This window comes from Chionomys nivalis, chromosome 7 (genome assembly GCF_950005125.1).
Source record: "Chionomys nivalis chromosome 7, mChiNiv1.1, whole genome shotgun sequence".
Lineage (NCBI taxonomy): Eukaryota > Metazoa > Chordata > Mammalia > Rodentia > Cricetidae > Chionomys > Chionomys nivalis.
This window is the reverse complement of record NC_080092.1, coordinates 74,417,412-74,437,860: the sequence shown is the minus strand read 5'-3', so window position 1 is coordinate 74,437,860 and position 20,449 is coordinate 74,417,412. Positions and strand designations below refer to the sequence as shown.

Here is a 20,449-nt window from a genome sequence, read left to right as displayed (position 1 = left end):
CAGTCTTGAAGTGTCTCCCTCTTTACTGTGAGTACTGTTGCCTTAAATGCTACTGATGAGATGTGATTGGTCACTGTTTCTGTTCCCTCAGTAGTGTAAGCTCATATTCACCTTGAATTTAATTTCTTAATAATTTTTGAGTTATTGAATCTATGTGAAAGAAATTTAGACTAAAACGACTTTCTGAAAGTAACTTTTTCAAGGAGATATAGGTGTTCAGCAGAGGCAAAGTTGGTTGTTCAAGTCTTTCCTCTCTAAACTTGAGCAATTGTGTTCAGTTTATGGCTGGAGAGATGGAAGATAGATGTTGAGTTTCTTTTGGAATTTATTCTCTCTTCCTCAGATACTCTCATAGCAACTGACTTCTCATTTCAGACTATTGAAAGTTTTGCTGCCCAAGAAAAACAGATGGAAGTTTGTGAAGTGTGTGGAGCCTTTTTGATAGTAGGAGATGCCCAGTCTCGGGTAGATGACCATTTGATGGGAAAACAACACATGGGCTATGCCAAAATTAAAGCCACCGTGGAAGAGTTAAAAGTAAGTTTCTCGTAAGCATATATAATCTGAAATCTCTAACAATAACTATCACTGAAAATTCTGTATTTTAGTATAGCTAAAAATTGATCAAACAATGATAGAAACCTTGAGTGGCCTTCTGTTGCTATTTATATTCCTTTAAAGCAGTGGTGTGCTAGGCTGTTGATTGATAAGCCCACCGCTCTGGGGTTGACCCCAGTACCAAAGGTAAAAAGAAAATAGGCAGTGTTTCCTGTGGTAATCTGTTGTTCATAAAAGTATTTTTATTTCCTTCATTTTCAAGTCAGAAATTGAGGCTTTACCTAAAGAATTAGTCAAATAATCGTATTTTATGTATACATACGGTGCTGAAATTTCTACATTTCTGCTTAGGTTATGGAGTTCCATAAACAGCTTGGTCTATAAATTGCTTGAGAATGCCTTAAGAGCTAAAATTGTTTAAAAATCTATCCTGAGCTGGGGATGTGGCTCAGCGTTAGATCACTTGCCTAGGATTCTTGGCTTTCTGGTTGGTCCCAGCACTATAACAAACAAATCCAACTTGATTTCCTTAGGAAAAGCTAAGAAAAAGAACAGAAGAACCTGATCGGGATGAACGTCTCAAAAAAGAGAAGCAAGAAAGAGAGGAAAGAGAAAAAGAACGGGAGAGAGAAAGAGAAGAACGGGAAAGGAAAAGACGAAGAGAAGAGGAAGAAAGAGAGAAGGAAAGAGCTCGTGATAGAGAAAGGAGAAAGAGAAGTCGTTCACGAAGTAGACACTCAAGCCGAACTTCTGACCGGAGGTGCAGCAGGTCCCGGGACCATAAAAGGTCACGGAGTAGAGACAGAAGGCGAAGCAGGTATGGAAAGCTCTGACAATGTCTGGCTCATGATGAGGCCGTAGTGGACAGTCATGAGCAAAAAAATTACTAAATGATCTTTCATCATGGTGGGGCTCATGGATAACGTCATAAATTGAAATTGTTGTAAGTAAAAAATGCACTAAGTCACTTGTGGATCTTAAAGTACTCCGCAGAGTGGGTTGCTTGTCCTGCTTGGTTACATGGCTAATGGAGAACTATGAGTGATTGCTGACACCTGGGATTAGGATACGTGTCTAGCTATGCTACCCTTGGTGGTGATAAAAATCCTAAATTTGAAATAGAATGACTGATGATGCATATTACTTTATGTTGTCATAAAGTCAGATTATTTCATGGTGGACCATAACTGCATCCTTATGTGCTAGGTAGCTTTATGAGAGTTGAAAGGTAAGTTTTCTATCTTCTTGGTTGTTCGCTTCTGTTACGGGGTTTTAGATAATTAGTCTAGAGACTCATACCATAACGGGTATAGCTCTGTGTTTTGTTTCAAAACAGGGTCTCTGTAGCCATCACTGGCCTGGAGCTCACTGTGTAGACCTGGCTGGTCTTGAACTCACTGGGATCTACCTGCCTCTGCCGCTAGAATGCTGGGATTTAACGGCAGGGTTTTCAATAATTATCCTTGAAATTTCTAGCGTAAAATGTTCTGTTTGTGTGGTTCTTTGAGACACAGTTTCTTTGTGTATCCCTGGTTGTTCTGAGGCTCACTCTGTAGACCAGGCTAGCCATTTATTTGTTTCTTAGGGAAACTTTTACTTAAATATTTTTAATTATTGAATAGTATATGCTTCTCTGAGCCCTTTTAGTACGGTCAGCTAAAGTTGTTTCTTTTTAAATTATTTAGAAGTAGAGATCGGCGGAGAAGCAGAAGCCATGACAGATCAGAAAGAAAACATAGATCTCGCAGTCGGGATCGAAGACGGTCAAAAAGCCGAGATCGAAAGTCATATAAACACAGGAGCAAAAGTCGGGACAGAGAACAAGACAGAAAGTCCAAGGAGAAAGGTTGGTTTATTATGAAAGGTGCCGCCTATAGTTCAGCTATCCATTTTACTGTGTGCCAGAACAGTCAGCTCAATTTCAAGCTGTTTCTTTCCTTTCCAGCTCTGGGTTGTGAGAGTGGAAGTCCACCCAAGGCTGATCTTACTAACACCTCATTACTCAGTTGGCAACCCTGAAGGTTTTCTATAGTTTCTTCTGAGTTTGTATCATCTGTCGGGGTTGGGGGTGCTTAGGCTAAAGGATTTTTTTAACCTTGTTTATTTGACTTTATTGTTTACAGTATTCCGTAATGCCTCACAAAGTCTATGTGCATTGTTCATTGGTCCTGTTGAGCATTATTCACTTAACTCAGCATCTGACTGCTGTGTTCCCAGAAGTTGAACCACTTACTGTGCTGTGACTGTTTTATGTTCTGTCCATCTTGCTTTTACTCCCCTCTGATGTTGGCTGGTTTGTATTAGTGATATTGAAGGACTATAAATTTTGTCTTTGGCTGTTTTTCACAAAAATAATTTCTTTCTTTCAGCCTTTACTTCAAGATAATGTTTTTAATCATCAAGATCTACTTTTAAAATCTACTTTTGTTTTTGGATTATCTTAGCATTTTTGATTTTATATTAAGGGTCTGTTTTTGCTCTATATGGTTTAAAGATGAGAGAAAGGGCCTGTTTCTGATTTCCTCAGTCCTGGTTCCATCCTGTCCTGTTCTGCATGTCTGTTCTGTGGTGGTATTATTAAGTTACACTGATCATGTATGTAGCACTCATATTTTCTTTTTATAGCTATTTTTTTTCCTAGGTTGAGTTAAGAACTAGCAGTATACAAGGACTAATTGTTTTTTGGTTTTTGTTTTTTTATGCCTCTGATCATTTGCAGTGAGGGGCACATGGTGCACCTCTTAGAAGCTTTAATGTTTGCCATTTTAAATTCCAAAATTGTTTCTGTGATTCAAAAGTTAATTGGGTACTACTTGAGAGGGTCTCTTTTTGTCCTATTTTAGCAAGGCTTTGGCGTGTTTTTGGAGTGAGGTGTCAGTTTTCAAGAGTTACCGGGTGTCGAGTCATCTGGTGACTCTTAGATCAGATTAATCATCTATGTTTTGTGAGGCTTTTGATCCCATATTTCTATTGTTGCATTGGTTGCTCTTTCCAGTTGTGCCACTTAAATAGACACATTTGTATAATTTCTGGGTAAAGCAAAAATATGTCCTGAATTATTTACTGACCTGTTACAAGATGAGTTTAGTAAAGCTCTTGAGTTGGCTGTTGAGACTTGGGAAAAGAAAGAAGACTGGATACTAGGAAAGCTATCAGACCTGTCTTCTTTGGGCATGCTGTCAGTAGGTATGTGGTGAGTCCATTGACTTTTGAAAGTTCTAGACACTTCTGAGTACAACCTTCTGGCCTTTGGGGTCAGATGTCTACAATAGCAAGCATTTGATAATGGCAGGTGAGTAAGGCTGTTCACTGCCTCAGGTGCTATGATCAAAACAGAAGCAGTTTAACACCACAAACGAGAGGTCATTTCTCACAAAGATATCTGGGTGCTCTCTTTGTTCAGAGAGTTCCCATTTAATCCATAACTCAAATCCACCACACATTTTGGATATCCTTAGGACTATTAAGATCTACCATATTTACATAGGCCAGAAGATAAGATTTTTGGACTGCTAGTCCTCTACGGGGCAACAAGACGACTCTTCCTCCTTGAAGCTGCCTGTGCACCGGAGAAGCCCATAAGGCACAAAGGGAGGACTTTCCCACAAGGTCAGTTAGAGCACAGTTCCCACAAGTGGACAGACAGGCATGAAGCGAGTCTTACAGTTAACCACTTAGACATTGCTCTGTTTGTTTCACAAAAGTTGGACCTAATACACACTCCTTTGCTTAAGAGAAGGAGTTCGTAGTGCCTGTAACAACAGTCCATGTAGGGTTTCCTCTCTTTAGCTATCTTCCCATCGTGATCTACTTTGCTAGACTAGTTATTCTTAGTTTCACAGAGCAAGTCTAACATTTTCTGCAGAATCTTTTTTAGAGGAATACTTAGAACTGGAGGGCAGAGTGCAAGTGTGCCGCTTTGCCTTAGCCTGGGCTTTACAACGGCAGGGGGGCTGGAAACTACTTGTTTTAATTTTTTCTTAAGGGAAAAAAAAGCTCTCTTAGGTGTCTTTACAGCTAGTGAAAACGGGTCTGGGGCCTTGGATTTTTAAGATCCCATTTTTTATTTGTTTGTTTGTTTGTTTGTTTAGACTTTTCAAGACAGGGTTTCTCTGTGTAGCTTTGGAGCCTGTCCTGGAACTCACTCAGTAAACCAGGCTGGCCTCAAACTCACAGAGACCCGCCTGCCTCTGCCTCCTGAGTGCTGGGGTTAAAGGTGTGTGCCACCACTGCCCAGCTAAGATTCGTTTTCTTATTTGGTATGCTCCTCTTGAATATTTAAATATTTGGTATGCTCCTCTTGAATATTTAAATAATCATGAATATGCCTTTAATAAAACATATCACTGGGTAAACATGTCATTAAATATTATTTTTTTTCCTGGTTACCATTTTGCCATTGTGGCTTAATTAACCTCATGCTAACAGCTTTGTGTACTGTCTTTCATACCTTTCCCGTTGCCTTTGTATATTCTTTATCTAGAATGAAAATTTACTGAAGTTTTTAATTAATAGATGAATTTAGCAACTTTTCACAAGTTTGATGAGAAATTTGCTATTTTACTTTTGTTTCCTTTCAGGCCCCTTCTTGGCCTTTCCTATAAAATACAAGCATCACTGGTGAATTCTGCAAACTGTTTGTTGCAGGCTGTGGGAAATGGATCTTTCACCTCTGTTGTTTTCCTTATTAAAGAGTAATGTATTTGTTGTATTTCACTCTAAATTCCATGGTCAATGTCTTCTTTTATGGCAGAAAAGAGGGGATCTGATGATAAAAAAAGTAGTGTGAAGTCCAGTAGTCGAGAGAAACAAAGTGAAGACACAAGCACTGAGTCGAAGGAAAGTGATGCTAAGAATGAGGTCAATGGGACCAGTGAAGACATTAAATCTGAAGGTGACACTCAGTCCAATTAAAACTGATCTGATAAGACCTCAGATCAGACAGAGGTAAGTGTATTGTTTCTCACTTTGATTAGGGCTTTTTGTTACTGTTTGACAGTGCAGCGTAAGTATGCACAGATGAAGATGGATCTAAGCCGAGTAAGAAGACATACAAAAGCCTCTTCTGAAGGAAAAGACAGTGTAGTCCTGCAAAACATTTTGAGGTACATTGTTTTGTCTCAGCTATTTTGTAGCAGACTCGTGCCCCCATTAGTGTGCCTCTTTGGAAATTATTGTCCACGTATGTAATATAGTCGCCATTGAAAGTTAATTATCTTTTTTTTTAGGGATTTTGCTGTCATTTCTTTTTTTTTTTTTTTAAATAAAAAGGTTGAACTGTTTTTGTTTTTTTTCTTTTTGGTATTAAGTCCATCTTGTGTTGGTACATTGGCAGAGACTTATGCTGTAAAAACTTAAAACTATTTCTGAGGCACATGTTGGACTACTTTGTTTTAATTAAACTGCTAGTATTTCTTTGTCAAGGATGTTTCTAGTTTTTTGCTTTATTGCCTTGCATTCTAATGCAGTTTGTTCTGTAACTCGAGAGCCAGTAGCATTGGATTGATGGAAGTGTAGGGTTTATGAATTATTGCAGCTGACTACCATACCTCACACAGCGTTGGTGTTGTGAGCGGCCCATGAAAAGCCAAATTAGAAATCAAGGATTCAGTCAAACTAAGCAGGTACTCATGCCAGGTACTCCTTTCTCTACCCACATCCGTGTTTGAATGCTATTGCCTGTGACCTTTACGCTTAACTGTTGTGTATCTTTTTTGTTCTTTACAAGAAGCACAGAGGGGTTTTTGTGTATTGCGTGAAATTTTACAAATCATGTTAACAGAATGGAATTTTTTTTCAACTGTGTGTAGGGATGCAGTGGTGCCCAGAATTAGATATCTTTAAAGAATTTTAAATACAATAAACACCTCATATTATCCGCCTTGTTACATTCAGTGCAATTCTCAAGTCTTTAAGAGGTATGTGTTTAACGTTTCCTACTGTGTAGGAGAATTTGCGGTCAGCCATAGTATAGAGGAATAGTCACTGGCTGAGACATTGAAAGCAACAGCATCTAGCAAGGACAGACACTTGGATCAGTAACACGAAGAACTGATGGATATCAGATGAGGTTGGGTTCTTAAAGAACTGTTTAAAGCTAGGTTTTATAGATGTTCTTAAAACTTCTAACTTCAATCTTTGGGCTAGTGGCGTGGGATAAAATAATCCTAATGAAAGGAAGTACCAATTAGATGATATATTGGTGACATTCCTGTTTTAGAAAAGCAGTGTAGGTATGTCTGTATGAACCATTCACACATAGGCAGGACACACAGGCACATGGCTCTATGAACCACGTTGATGCCTTGATGTAGAAACAATACATTTCAGATACACGTGTCATGGTTAGCAGTTAGCGACTGGGCCAGCACTTAGTCATAAAATTTTACCTTTTATATGCTGTCTAATTATCAATTTTCCCCAAATTTTGCATTGTAGGACTACTGTTGAAGATTTTTTGAAGAATACTGAAAACGGCATAAAGTGAAGATCAACATTAAAATGAGGTGAAAGAAAGCTATAGTGGCATAGAAAAAGTATAAAGCTCAGTTAGTTATTTGTTTTTTTTATTATTATTATTAAAAATTAATTCAGGACTGTTGTTACCTACCAGATTTCAGAACATGTGTTACTAGCACATATGCCACTTTGAAAACTTAGGTCCTGTATCATATTTTTTTCTTTAAGACTTTTTAAGAAATATTCCCTAAACATGTGGCTTGCTCAGTGTTTAATTGCAAGTTTTCAGTCTCGGACTTTGAAAACAGGATTAAACGTTAGTGTTCATGTGAAGCAGACTGAGTGGGACTCCATTTTTACACTTCTGCTATACTTAGCCTTTGGATTTAGACGTGAAAATAAAGTATCTCTGACTTCCTGTTACAGAGTTGATTGTCTGTGTCATTGAAAGGCTTTAGTGTTGCTCTTTTTCTAATAAAGCTGTTGACTCCAATCTAGTCCCTTGTTTTTAAATAAGAGGCACACTGTTGATACAAGTGTTAGTGGCTGTTTTTCTAACTTGTTCTGTTGAAGGGTAATTTTTATAGAACTTCCATTTGATGTTTTAATGGTGCTTCAATTTGGGGTGGTGATGAAGAAATTTGGATTTGCTTTTAATAGCAAAAGTGTACAGTGAACTAGAATATATTTTTACACCCATGAGAGGTTTCCTTAGTAGTAAAGGGTTCTGAATAACCTTACAAGCTGTCTTCCTCTGTCAACCTAGGAAATGATCTAGGCAAACATTCAGAAACTTTCAGCTAGTTATTTTCCTTTAAATTCTATACCAAAATTTTCTTTTAACCCAGTCTTAATCCATTTATAAATGTATATATTTCTCTGTATGGAGTGTGTAGTGTATATAACAGGGATATTTGAAAAACAAAGCAGGTGATATTTCACATGGAAGTAGCAGCATGTTTATACCTAGCTCCATCAACTATAAAGTGTTATTCTCAAGTACATTTGTTTATATCTACATATATGTCAGAGCAGTTCCTTGTGACTTAAAGTTTTTTAATACTAGCATCAGTTGATAGGTAAAGAAACTGAGCAGATGGCTTCATGTTGACCAGTGTAAGGGCATTTCTCACTGTTGTGCCGCTGTGTTCCTTCTAGTGTGCATTATGGGTCATTACAGAATTTATTAGCTAAAATACTCTCTACCGAACTTTGATGAATCATGAAGCAACCACTTTTAGAGACACTGTATGAGAAATGTTAATGGGGATAAGAGGTCCCCTTCCCCCGGCTTCCCCAGCTGATCTAGAGATGCAGCAGAAGGTGGGGAGGCTGCCTCTGCAGTTGTACGAGATGAGGCAGGTGGACATGAAGGTAGTTGTCAACCACAGTCTGACAGACGCAGAATCACCCAGTTCTGAGCTCTGCTTTGTGTAGCTTATAGTTTGATGACATTGTTGTATTAAGAACATAATGTAAGAAATCTGCTTAAGTATTAAAATGCCAGATTGCTTTCTTCTGCCTCATCTAGACTCAACAGTGAATTTAAATGCAATACAGCAAATGGGCTCCTGTAAAAAGTGTCCTCTGTGGACGCTGAGTTCTATTGATGCAGATACAAGATTCGAGAAAGCTCTCTTAGGGTGTCTGGTGTAGAGGCTAGGCACTAACTTACTGTAAGAAACATTTATGTTTTGTAGACCAAATAGCTGTTGCTGTCATTTGGTGTTTATGTGTGTGAGAGTATAGTGAATGTGTCACGTCAAGCAGTTAATCGTTTTTAAAGTGCTTTTTACTTTGGAATTTTCTTATCTCATGAAAGTGTAACAGTATAACCAATCTCTGTTAATTTATCTCCTGTAAGACTCATAGTCCCATGTGTGCCTGTGTCTGTGGGGGTACGGTGCAGAAGTGTGTCTGCGTGCCTGTGCCTGCATGTCTACTCTTCTGTATTCTTAAGCAAGTCTCAGTTATGCTGTTAACCTGTGTCTCTGAAAGAGCAGGATCCGTAAGTAGCTCATAACATCTGATAGTGTTTTCTCCGTAGTTCTCAGACTGATAGTCCTTTGCCTCATAACTCTCAAGAGTGTGGAAGACGAACAACTCCTGTAGGGTGTAGACAGATAGACAGATGGCCTCTGCAGTAGGTCCCAGCTACCACTCTTGTACCTTTGTAATCATGAGCAGTTAAGTTGTTCATGTGTTCTGCTGAGATGTTTTCCTCTAGAACATTTCTCACTTTGAATACAGTTAGTGTTATAGGAGGGTCAAAGATCATTTCAGGGTGTAAGAACGTGGCTCATAGAACCTAGGGATGTACAAACTGAAAATTTTTTAACTTCCGTCTGTTCTGTTTCTAAAGATGCATAGCTGCATTGTAGATGAGTGATGTGTGTGCGTGCTTAACCCTTGCCTTGTATGTGCATGAAACAGTCTGTGTGGCAGCACTTCCTTCAGGGTTGGTTTTCAAGCTTGCGTTTTTGACTGGTTTTTATTTGCTTGTGAAAGGACCCAGGATGACTGCATTTTAACTTGTTTGATAACTGCAATTGTAATGCTTGTTTTTGGTTTAAAAGCAACAGCCGAAGTGTTCAATCTCTGTCTACCTTTACTCTTACTGCCTGCTCCTCTAAAGAGTTCCTGATGTTGCCTCATCCAAGCGCTTGGCGGGAGCAGCAAAGTAGGAGGTGGGACATACAATATAGATGTCTTTTCATATGTGATGGTGTCCATCATATATGTTCTGAATTTGCCTTTTTCAGGTACTATATATGGAAACATTTTGAGATGTAGGATACAGTACTTTGAAGTTGAGTGTGTTGCTTTTAAAAGTGTTTCAAGTTAGTTGAAACAGGGTAAATGGCATTTTCATTGTGTCAGAATTATGAATTTTCTATTAAAATGCATTTTCAGAGTTTCATAGTTGGTCTGTTTCTTCTCAGCCATCTCAGACAGATCAGTTGTCTGTCAGCAGGTTTTTTAGGAGCAACTTTGGAAACAATTTGGCACAGCTAAGTGTGCTGTACTCAGCCCTAGGTACATATTCTTGAGAAACTCTTAAATGTTGCCAGGAGATGGATGATAAAATGTCTTAATGTCATCTTGTGTAATGAAGAAAAGAAAACCCAGACCAACAAAGCCCTGGGAAGATCCCATCAGCATTTGTGTCGGATAACTAGTGTGACAGACACACCCCATTACGGAATTCACAGGTGTGAACATGAACTTTGGCTCCACTGTGACCATGGATATTGCAAGATGTAATAATGTCCCCAAAAAGCAAGCCACAGAAGAATCTACCCGTTATGGTTCACTTTGGTAAAGGTCAAAACAGGCTGTTAAAATACATGGTAAATGAAAGAAACACGAAACAGTTGACATACAGATCACAGTTAGTGGCTACTTTGAGAATGACCTTGGAGGGCGAAGGGATTTTCAGAGGAATGGCCACTGTCTTTCTCAAGCTGGACGAGCTCTTTTCATTTCGAATTGTATGTTTGTGTGCTTTTGTGTATATGCTATATCTTAATAAAAGTTTTTAAGTGGGAAAGGTTTTTGGTGTAGGTAGTGACTAATAAACATACTAAATTAACCTCAGTGCATGGAAGATTTTAAAAGCACACTTTTTCCTTTTATTCTTTAAATGGTCTTACTGTGTAGCTCAGGCTAGCTTGGAACTTGGAAATCTTCCTCCCAGTTGCTTAGGTTCTAAGAACAGCACCCCACTCACACTACCTACAGGACATGCGCACAGTGTGCCACATCTTTCCTTTCATTTAGATGGCAGCCAAGGGTGAATGTGCCTTTCTATCCTAAGCAGCTTTCCAAGGGAGGTTTAAGTGCCACGAGGAATTAACAAAAATGTTTACTTTTCAAGAAAACTGATTAGGACTTGAAAAGTCCCTACAGATGCTTAGGGTTCACACAGCCAAGCATTAGTTCCTAGTGGTTGTTCCTCATCACACTCCTCGGGTCCTTTCAAGGTAAGCCGAGGAGCAACCATTTATTTATTTTTTTTATTTATTTGCTCTTTTTAGTTTTCAGGACAGGGTTTCTCTGTAACCCTGACTGTCCTAGAATTCCCTCTGTAGGCCAGGCTGAGGTCTGGGATTAAAGAAAGGTGTATGCTACCACTGCCTGGCAAGCTGAGGCTCTTAATGGAGCAGATGAGCAAGGAGAACAGGTCCTCACGCGCACACCTACTGACCTACCGTTTGTGGCTGCCTCCTCGCAGCTCTTGAGTTATGCCTGGACTACTTCCGTGAGCACAGCACAAAAGGAGGTGGTTACTTACCAGTCTCTATCACTGTAATAAGCGGATTGATTGTGTGCATCTAGAAGTCAAGGGTGTTGATTTTATTGTAACTCCTGTGTTTGGGGCTTTTGGTCTGGTATTCTGCTGTGGGGTTCATTTCACTTAGAAAAGTTTGAGAGTTATTTGGTGGAGTTGTTTCCTGTTTTCACATTCAAGATATGAAGTAAATCTTAGTGCACGTCTTGAAGCTCTCAAGTTTTGTTTTAGGTCTTTGAGTCTGTAATCCCAGCACGCGGGAGGTTCGGGGTTATTTCTCAGCTACACAGGAGGTCCAAAACCTTCTACTAGAGCTCCATGTGTGCCCCCCCCTTATTTTGTTTTATACTGAAGTGTGCTTATTAATTTGGAGCAGGTAAGAATTTGCTCATTAGCCTTGTGATTTAGTTACTGTAGCCACTGGATAGCACCTACATACGTTCTGCCATTAGGATAGTATTACCCTCCTAAGTAATTTGTTGTGTATCAATTAAAATTTTTTTCTAAAGAAATTTATTTTAAAACAGTTCTCAGTGTTGTACAGCTAGTGATTCCTAGCTATTAACCTAACTAGCCTCAAACCCCTGCCTAACTTTTCCTTATTATTGAAAGTGAAACGGGGGTTACCACTTCTGGATCCATCCTGTCCAGTCACAATCACAGTTACCGGAATCCTGGAGCTGAACACCTCAAGTGCACAAATTCTCACAGTGCCCCTTTCATCAGAGACCTGAATATCGGGCACATTGCAGGTACAGGAGTGTGAAATGAATCACATACCATATAAGCCATTTTCCTCCGACTGTTGGGTAATCCTTACATCAAATCTCAGCTGCTGGGAAGTCGGTAATAAGGAAGCAGTGAACTCTCTTGAGCTGAGAATACAAATAGGATGTGTTGGTCCACAAGGAGCCCTGGTGTTTTAATTAAACTCAAGGATCGGGGGTGACTTGATATTTGAGGAGAAATGGCTATGTAAAGACAGATGGGTGAGTGGGTGTGGGCAGGTCACAGCTGAGTGCTTTTAAAGTGACAGCCATCTAAAAACACGCCAAGAGGACTAGCTTGGGATGTGAACACCACCAACCTTGTACTTCGGTAAGCCAGTGAAGCCGCCACCAGCTGCAGTGATGCAAGCTGTATTCATGAGCTGTCTTAGCCTTAAGCCGATTGTTTACTCAGATCCTAAATCCACTTCATAGGTAAGTGGGACTGGGTGTGTATGCAGCTCAGTAGTTGAGTGTCAGTATTGGGGTGCAGCACTTCAAAATACACTTGGCCTCTTGTGGGTAAACAGCTCCTGCTCAGAGAGCTTGGAAATGAGGAAATTTTCCAAAGTTCAGATATGGTTAGCTGATCGTCACGTGGGTCTAGGCCTCGTGGTTGACGGTGACTGCAGACACCGCTCTTCTGGAACTAGTAAGTCAGTGTTGCAGCTTTGCTGTTGTAGCAGGGCCTCTCCATAAGAGGTGACGTCGTGTGCCGAGTGTGCTCACACTTCCCGCTCTTCACCAAGAGCTCTATCTCCTGAAAGTCTTGGAGTCTTTGAATGTCTTTGTCCTAAAAGTTATGGAAAGACTTAGTGATTCCAGAACACTGTGTAACGTCAGTGGAATAAGGCTTACCGTTGGCCATTTCAGGTTGGCCTTTGTCTCCGTGGTGAATCATCAGCAGTTGGCTTATTTTTAAAACTTTATTTTTGAGATGAGCTCTCTCTGTAGTCCTGGCTGGTCTAGAACTCAGATCCATCTACCTCTGCTTCCCCAAATGCTGGGAGTGTCAAGGTGTGTGCCCTCGAGCCTAGTTCATATTTATTTTTCATGTTAAAGCTATCTGGAAAGTATGATTATCCTGTGGCAATGATAGTTTACAAAGAGTACATCAATGAAGCTGCCAGGGGCATGGGGGAGGGTCCTGGAACTCAGTGAAGACCAGGCTGGCCTCAGAGATTGTCCAACAGCTTCTGACTCCCAAGTGCTGGGATTAAAGGTGTACACCACTACACCCAACTGTGTGTGTGTGTGGGGGGGGGATTTCTATTTGTTGGCTTTGGTTTTTAAGACAGGGTTTCTCTGTGTAGCCCAGGCTGGCCTCAAACTCAGAGATCTCCCTGCCTCCTAAGTACTGGGATTAAAGGTATGTGCCACCACACCCAGCTGGAAAAAATCTTTTTTCCCTTTTATCTGTGAGGGAGGGGAGTTTGAGACAGTCTTTCTCCGTTGCTTTGGAACCTGTCCTGGAACTAGCTCTTACAGACCAGGCTGTTCTTAACTCAGATCCTCCTGCCTCTGCCTCCTGAGTCCTGGGATTAAAGGCATGTGCTACTATTGCCTGGTGAAAAAAGATTCCTAAGAAATGAAATCTATTAAAACTTGAAGTATACATTTTCAGCCTGGGGAAAAAAATCAAACATTTCTGGGGATTGCAAAGATGCACCTTCTCCAAGTGGTAAGGGCGTGCCGTGTTCCAGTCTGAGGACAATGCTGGTTTTATTAGCCAGTCAGGGTTGCAGAGATTGACAGAGCTAAATGTAAATTTCTTAAATTGAGGTGTCAGTTGTCAGGTGTTTTAAGAAATGTCTGAATTAGGTTTGTGGAACCAGCGAAAGTCAGTGGCCCTCGAGGCCGTTTCCACCATGGACTTGGTACTTAGAAACTAAAGGATTGGCTCTGCGGAGCATTGTTCACCCACAGATTGTGTATTGGGCGGTGTGTGACCTACCTTTCTGAGCAGTGTGTTTGGCAGCTTCCTTATCTTCTCCACTTGCTCTGGGTGGATCCCCAGTTCACAGCAGCTCACGTGAAGTAGGTTCTGGTAACTCAGCTCTTGTCTGTGCAGTTCAATTTCAATGAAGTCATTTTCTTTGGAGTTCTGAATTCTTACTTTAAGCACCAGCGCTGATCACCCATAAATTCAAACATTTATTTTAGATAAAATACGCATTTTAAAGATTGTTGACATCAGTTATCACAGCAAAGATGATCCTAAAAACCTGAAGATAAGTAGACTCGGAGCTGTGTAGATACTTTATAAGCTGAGACTAAGATTGCTGGACTGGCTGAAGTTGTATGCCAATGTCAGGTCTACTACAGACAGAAAGCTTGGAGCTTGATACCAGCTAGTCCACTTGGGGCATTTTGTTTAATTTCTTGAAAAAGACTTTTAAGTATCTGCCATGTGTATGCAGGTACCTGTGGCCACAAAGACTGTCAGGTCCTCCTGAGCTGGAGTTCTTGCCAGTTGTGAGCTGCCAGATAAGAACCATACTGGGCTCCTAGAAGAACAGCTTACTGTGCTATCTCTCTAGCTCCTATTTATCTTTGGAAGTGGGTCTCAGACACCTTAAAGTTCTACCTCAGCTGTCCAAGTGTTAGAAATTCTAGGCATGCACCTCACACTTAGCTTCTTCCTTTCTTGGAGTTGAGGGTCAAATCCAGAGTGTTAAATATATGTAGGGTAAGCACTTATCCTGAACTATACTTCGAGCCTGTAGTAAGAGATTTGTGTATGCAGTGAGGGCTGGAGAGATGCCTCAGTAGTTAAGAGCTGTTCTACCGGAGGACCCGTACAGAAATTCCAGTCCCAGGGGATCCAGGGCCCACTTCTGGCCTCTGAAGGCATCAAGAACACGTGTAGTTCACAGACACACATGCAGAAAAGCACCCCTACATATAAAAGTAAAATATGCAATGGGTATTTAGTGCATTGGCAGTGTGTAGCAGTCATGGTACTTAGTTGGCCAATTGAGAAGTTACTAGGAAGTCTGGACAAGGTGCTGGCCAATGGGTGTGATTCTTCTGGCATCTCGTAGGTAGGATGAGTCAGTATTTTGGGGACTATGGCCTAGAGTGTCAATCTTGTCAATTTACTATCTCAAGAACAGTGTGAACTAGAACTACACTGGTAAACCACATGGCGAGCACAGGCCTACATGGTCCTTACCTACACCCGCGGTGGTGTCAGTTTTGCCATTACATGAATCAGTTGACAAGTGTGGATTCGCATTCATGCCTTGTTCATTTTCACCTGGGGGAGAGTTAGGGAAGAGATGGGCTGAGAAGGAGTAGTCCCCAGCCTCCGCTTCCTGCTTATCACCCGAGTCTATTCTTCCCTTTCACAGGAAGGCCAGGAAAAGGACTAATCAGATTTAATCTTAAGAATAAAAGCTTTTTTATTTCCAGGTAGGGCATGCCACAGTGAATGTGTAAAAGGTCAGAGCACCCCTGGTAAGTGGGCTCTGAGGATTGGGCTCAGGTCTTAGGCTTTTGTGGCTATCCCATAGCCCCCTAGTTTTGCTCTTGAGGAACTTTCCTTTTTTGCTTTTTCGAGGCAGGGTTTCTCTGTGGTTTTGGAGCCTGTCCTGGAACTAGCTCTTGTAGACCAGGCTGGCCTTGAACTCCCAGAGATCCGCCTGCCTCTGCCTCCCGAGTGCTGGGATTAAAGGTGTGCACCACCACTGCCCGGCTTTTGAGGAACTTTTCTTAACTACCAGCCAAATCCTGAAAGGAAGCCAATTCAGTGTTTTACAGTGGTGTCTGATCTGGGGAAGAAATGCTTACAAACTGTCCCCTTGAGTTTCTGCTGCTGGCTTTGCTATGCAGTGTTTGTGTTTCCAGGTCTCTAGCATAGCTACATACAGAAAGAAAAGCATTAAAAATCTTCCTTAGAGACAGGTGGATTTGAGGCCAGCCTGATCTCAGGCTACTACACAGAGAAACCCTGTCTCAAAACAAATCAAAAAATACTTGGAGGAATTGGGTTGTGGTGGTCCACACCTTTAATCTGGGAGGCAGAGGCAGGTCCATCTCTTGAGTTTGAGGCCAGGCTGGTCTACAGAGTGAGTTGAGTTCCAGGACAGCCAGGGCTACAGGAGGAAACCCTGTCTTAAAAAAAAAAAACCTTGAGGGGCCGAGGAAATTGCTCAGTGGTACAGCACTTGCCCGTCATGCCTGAGGCCATTGGTTCAGTCCCCAACACCACAGAGCAATAGCCATGAATGGGTCTTTACAAGAGGGTAGAAAAGGCAGATGGTAATAAGGGGAAATTGCAGTGGTGCCCAGGTAAAGACAGAGCACAGTACCTAACAGTGTGGGAGCTAGAATGGGTACTTTCAGGCCAGCAGCCCAGAACACTAAGCCTTGGGTCTCCAAATGCAAGCCCTACTTGTACAGCAGCGTCAAATAGCTCCCAGCAAGGAGACAGTCCTGGTCAGCACAGCCCCCTCCTCTCACGGCAGTAATGAATGTCCCTTTCCTCAGCACAAAGGGATTAATGAGGTTTTGTCTGTTCTTCCAACCTGAGCCATGGAGGAGACTCAACCCTATGCCCAGGAGGCTGGGGCGCATCTCAGACACCGCCTGTAAATGGAACATTAGGTTTGTGTATCTCAACTCTCAGGAACTTTCCCAAATCTAATTGGGAGGGAACAAATTGGGGCCTGAATTCTACAAGAAAATGAGGCTAGTAAGCCCTACCCCACGGGGTGGCTAGAAGAAAGAGGAATGCTCAGAAGGCCCTCCTAGCACTGGTTAGGACCAGATAATGCTTGGGGAGGGAGAGAACCCTGGGTCCAGTTGCTCTGCTCACGACTGGCCCACTACCTATGGCACTAGCCACCACCTGCACACCGCACTCTGCCACTATTCCCTTGGAGGACTGTTGAAAACAGGATCCACTCACCTGCCAGCGTCTCCCTGATGTCCTGTTCAGGCTCCTCCATGACAGATGAGTGGCCCCTCTCAAGTTAGTATAAGCTCCCAACCAAATGTGTTTCCTAGCATCTCAAGTATGTGTAGTAAGATAGTATATACTGTCACTGGCCCTGTAAAATGGACAAGGTCGTGTTTATTGCCAAGTGCACAGGCTCAGGTATGCCACGTGACTCGCAGAGACTGAAGGTCAAAGTGTTTCCCTTCCTAGGCTGTGATCCCTGGTTATAACGCAGGGGAATAACACTTGGGTGGAAATGGAGCCCTTTGCTCTGGCCTGAGTACCAGGGACCAACCAGGCACCCCAGAACCCTCCACCAGAGTCAGACTTTCCTTGGAAAATACTTGTGGATTCGTATCAGGGATAGAAATACCAAGCCCTCCATTCCCAGGATTGGACAGTCCTGCTCTCCCAGCCCCTCCCTCGGTTGCTATGCATGCCTGGAAAGAAGCTGGAAGCCCCTGGCCATACCTGGGCAGGATGGCTTGTGAAAATGATCTCTTGATTGTAAGCATCAAAGGGCAAGAGGCGGGCTGGGGCAGGGCTAGCTGAAGGGTGGGTGGGGCTGGACAAAGTCCCCAGTGAGGCTGCTGTCCTGAGCTCTCAAAAGCAGACTGTTAAGTAGGAGGAGCATGGACTGAAGCCAAATGTGTGTGTGACTGGCGTTTCCTGTGACAGAAGACAGCAAATGGACAGTCCATCCAGTGAGCCTCCAAACACCGGAGGAGCCTAGAGGTCTTAGATGAGACACACACCTACTGCAGGAAACTGACTGCCTGGTTGGGCCCCCAGTTAAGCGATCTGAGTTAAGCCATCTGGGGTGCGCTGCAGGCACTGGAACCAGTGGTTAAAGTCCTGGTTGTAATGTACAGCTATGGTTGAGAATCACTAATTTACCCAAATTGCTTCAGGTTGCAAAAGAAGAAACTGAGGTCCAAGGAAATGAAATGCTTGACAGTCATGTGGCCAGCAAGGCACAGGCTGGCGATAGACTTGGGTGGCATGGTTGCCCCCTCCCCCACCATGCTGATGATGCCTTCCTGCCAGGTAAGGAGAAGGTAGGAGTGACCCACAGGAGGAAGTAGGTCTGCCTGACCTGAGCATGGATATGGAATTGTACTTTGGCCAGCTGGGCTTCCAGGGTGTGGTGAGCCAGAAACAGGCATCCTGGATCACCCCACCTGTTGAAACAGACTCGGGGGGCAGGAGCTGCAGCTGACACACTGAGGGAAAGCCTCTGCTCATCCCTATACGTGTTGTGTCGGCTTGTCCTCTCAGTGCCCATGTGTGCACTCAGTCACCCAGCCACACCATTTCCTTCCCATCACAGTGCCACCAGCCCTGATTTGAGATCACCTTCACTGTACTGTTTCCCTGTATCTCATCTTCTCTAACTCATGCTGGGATGTCACTGGTAGTTATAGAGGACTATACTTTGTTTTCCACAGCCAGGAGAGCTAGATTCCCCTCCATAGATTTTATTTTCTGACATTTTTCCCCTAACCATTGTTGTGGGAGGTTTTTTTCCCATATATATATATATATATTTCCATTTAAAAGTGTACTAAGGCCAGGCGGTGGTGGCACACACCTTTCATCCCAGCACTCGGGTGGCAGAGGCAGGTGGATCTCTGAGTTCATGGCAGCCTGGTCTACAAGAGCTAGTTTCAGGATAAGCTCCAAAGCGACAGAAACCCTGTCTCAGAAAAACAAAAACAAAACCAGAAAAGTGTACTAAGAACAGGTAAAATGGGTCAGTAGGTAAAAGGGTCACTAAGCCTGACAACTTGAGTTCAATTTCCTGAACCCAGTTAAGAATGGAAGGAGAAAACCAACTCCTCAGTGTCACCCCTGATCTCCATGTGCAGGCTTTACCACTGAGTTACACTCCCAGCTCATTCTTTCATGCGTCTTCACGTGCATTTGGGCAGAGCGCAGATAGTGACTGCCTTTTTTTTTCCATGCTGGTCTCTTTCCTTTTCCTTTTTCCTGAGACAGGGTTTCTCTGTGTTGTCCTGAACTTGTTCTGTAGACCAGGCTGGCCTTGAACTCAGAGATCGCCTGCCTCTGCCTCCTGAGTGCTGGGATTAAAAGTGTACTTCATTACCACCTGGCTCCACACAGGGTTTTCAGGGATGCTCGCACCAATCAGCCTTTGAAAGCAGACAGTGCTCTCCTGACCCCTCCCCCAGCCAAGGGAAGGCTAGTTAGCATAGAGTTTATAATAAGGACAATGTCTTTTGGGGAACAAAGATCAGGCAGCCTGTGCAGTCACAGCCACACACATGCAGGCATACATACACACAAACACACACGCATGTACACACAATTAAACTCAGATGGGGCAGCAAGGTGGCATTAGCAGTGGGCGCTTGCTGTGAAAGCCTGCAACCTGAGCTCCATCCCTGGAAGCCACGTAAATGTGGAAGGGAAGAACAGACTTCTGGAAGTTGCCCTCTGACCTCTATGCACCCACTGTGGTACCCACACGTCCCCGTCCCCACACATCATGCTCATACGAGCGATAACTTCAAGATTGTTTTCCCATACCTTGGGTTCCACCGCTGGAAGCTGTTAACATTCCTGTCTTTATTATTTACTTAGAAACAAGGTCTAAGCCGGGCGGTGGTGGTGCACGCCTTTAATCCCAGCTCTCGGGAGGCAGAGGCAGGCGGATCTCTGTGAGTTCGAGGCCAACCTGGTCTACAAGAGCTAGTGCCAGGACAGGAACCAAAAGCTATGGAGAAACCCTGTCTCGAAAAATAAAAAAAAAAATAAAAAAATAAAAAGAAACAAGGTCTAATGTATCCCAGGCTGGCCTCCTACTCCCTAGATGGTAGATGAGAATCACCTTGAACTTATGACTCCCTCACGCCAAGTGCTGGGCTCATGGGAACGCACCACTACACCTGAGTTATGTGATATTGGGGAGTGAACCTTGGGGCTTTGTGCATGCCGGACGAGCACCCTACCAACTGAGCTATGCCTCCAGTTCTGTTGTTTAAGCTAAGGTACACAGTGTTTGGGGGGGAAAGGTTTTTAATGACTGAGGAAGGAGATGTGGAGGCAAGCATAGCAGCTTCTGCATTCCCATGCGGTGTGGGAAAGACAGCTGGGGAGTCCTGGTGATCCTAAAAGGTCCAGTGGTATGGAACCACCGAACCCCAAAAGCCTCCGGTGAGTCTGAGACCAACACAGTTTCTTATCTGATAAATAGTACAGGGGAAAAACTCAACTACTGGCTCGATAAAACACAAGCTTGTTGGTTTTGGGTATGAAGTCTCCCAGCTGGTAGTGCTATAGAGAGCTTACTGGGTTTTAAGAATGCTAACTAGGCCGGGCGATGGTGGCGCACGCCTTTAATCCCAGCACTCGGGAGGCAGAGGCAGGCGGATCTCTGTGAGTTCGAGACCAGCCTGGTCTACAGAGCTA

General features: G+C 42.8%; 2 protein-coding genes across 8 annotated transcripts in view; one reads left to right on the top strand and one right to left on the bottom strand.

Moving 5' to 3' along the window:
- The window catches only part of Luc7l3 (LUC7 like 3 pre-mRNA splicing factor), a 38,049-nt gene extending 30,607 nt beyond the window's left edge, over positions 1-7,442 (top strand). The window contains exons 7-12 of one of the 6 annotated variants that reach the window (XM_057774593.1): positions 376-537; positions 1,092-1,375; positions 2,244-2,404; positions 5,312-5,452; positions 5,558-5,663; positions 6,997-7,442. In XM_057774593.1, coding sequence (XP_057630576.1) covers positions 376-537; positions 1,092-1,375; positions 2,244-2,404; positions 5,312-5,452; positions 5,558-5,663; positions 6,997-7,045 — 903 coding nt within the window. In that variant the 3' untranslated portion in view covers positions 7,046-7,442. Of the gene's footprint in view, positions 1-375; positions 538-1,091; positions 1,376-2,243; positions 2,405-4,045; positions 4,168-5,311; positions 5,506-5,557 lie in introns of those variants that run through there. The other 5 variants (XM_057774594.1, XM_057774592.1, XM_057774595.1 and 2 more) reach the window with 5 other exon arrangements.
- Positions 7,443-12,724: 5,282 nt separating this feature from the next.
- Ankrd40cl (ANKRD40 C-terminal like) lies at positions 12,725-17,027 on the bottom strand. Of its 2 annotated transcripts, XM_057773410.1 has the most exons (4): positions 16,988-17,027; positions 15,251-15,334; positions 14,030-14,205; positions 12,725-12,868 (listed from the first exon to the last, which is right to left on the bottom strand). In XM_057773410.1, the coding sequence occupies exons 1-4, from the start codon at positions 17,025-17,027 to the stop codon at positions 12,725-12,727; spliced, it is 444 nt and encodes a 147-aa protein (XP_057629393.1). The 2 variants fall into 2 exon arrangements, with proteins under 2 accessions (XP_057629393.1, XP_057629394.1); XM_057773411.1 differs by lacking the exon at positions 15,251-15,334 and having other exon boundaries at positions 14,030-14,190.
- Between the last annotated feature and the right edge of the window lie 3,422 nt (positions 17,028-20,449).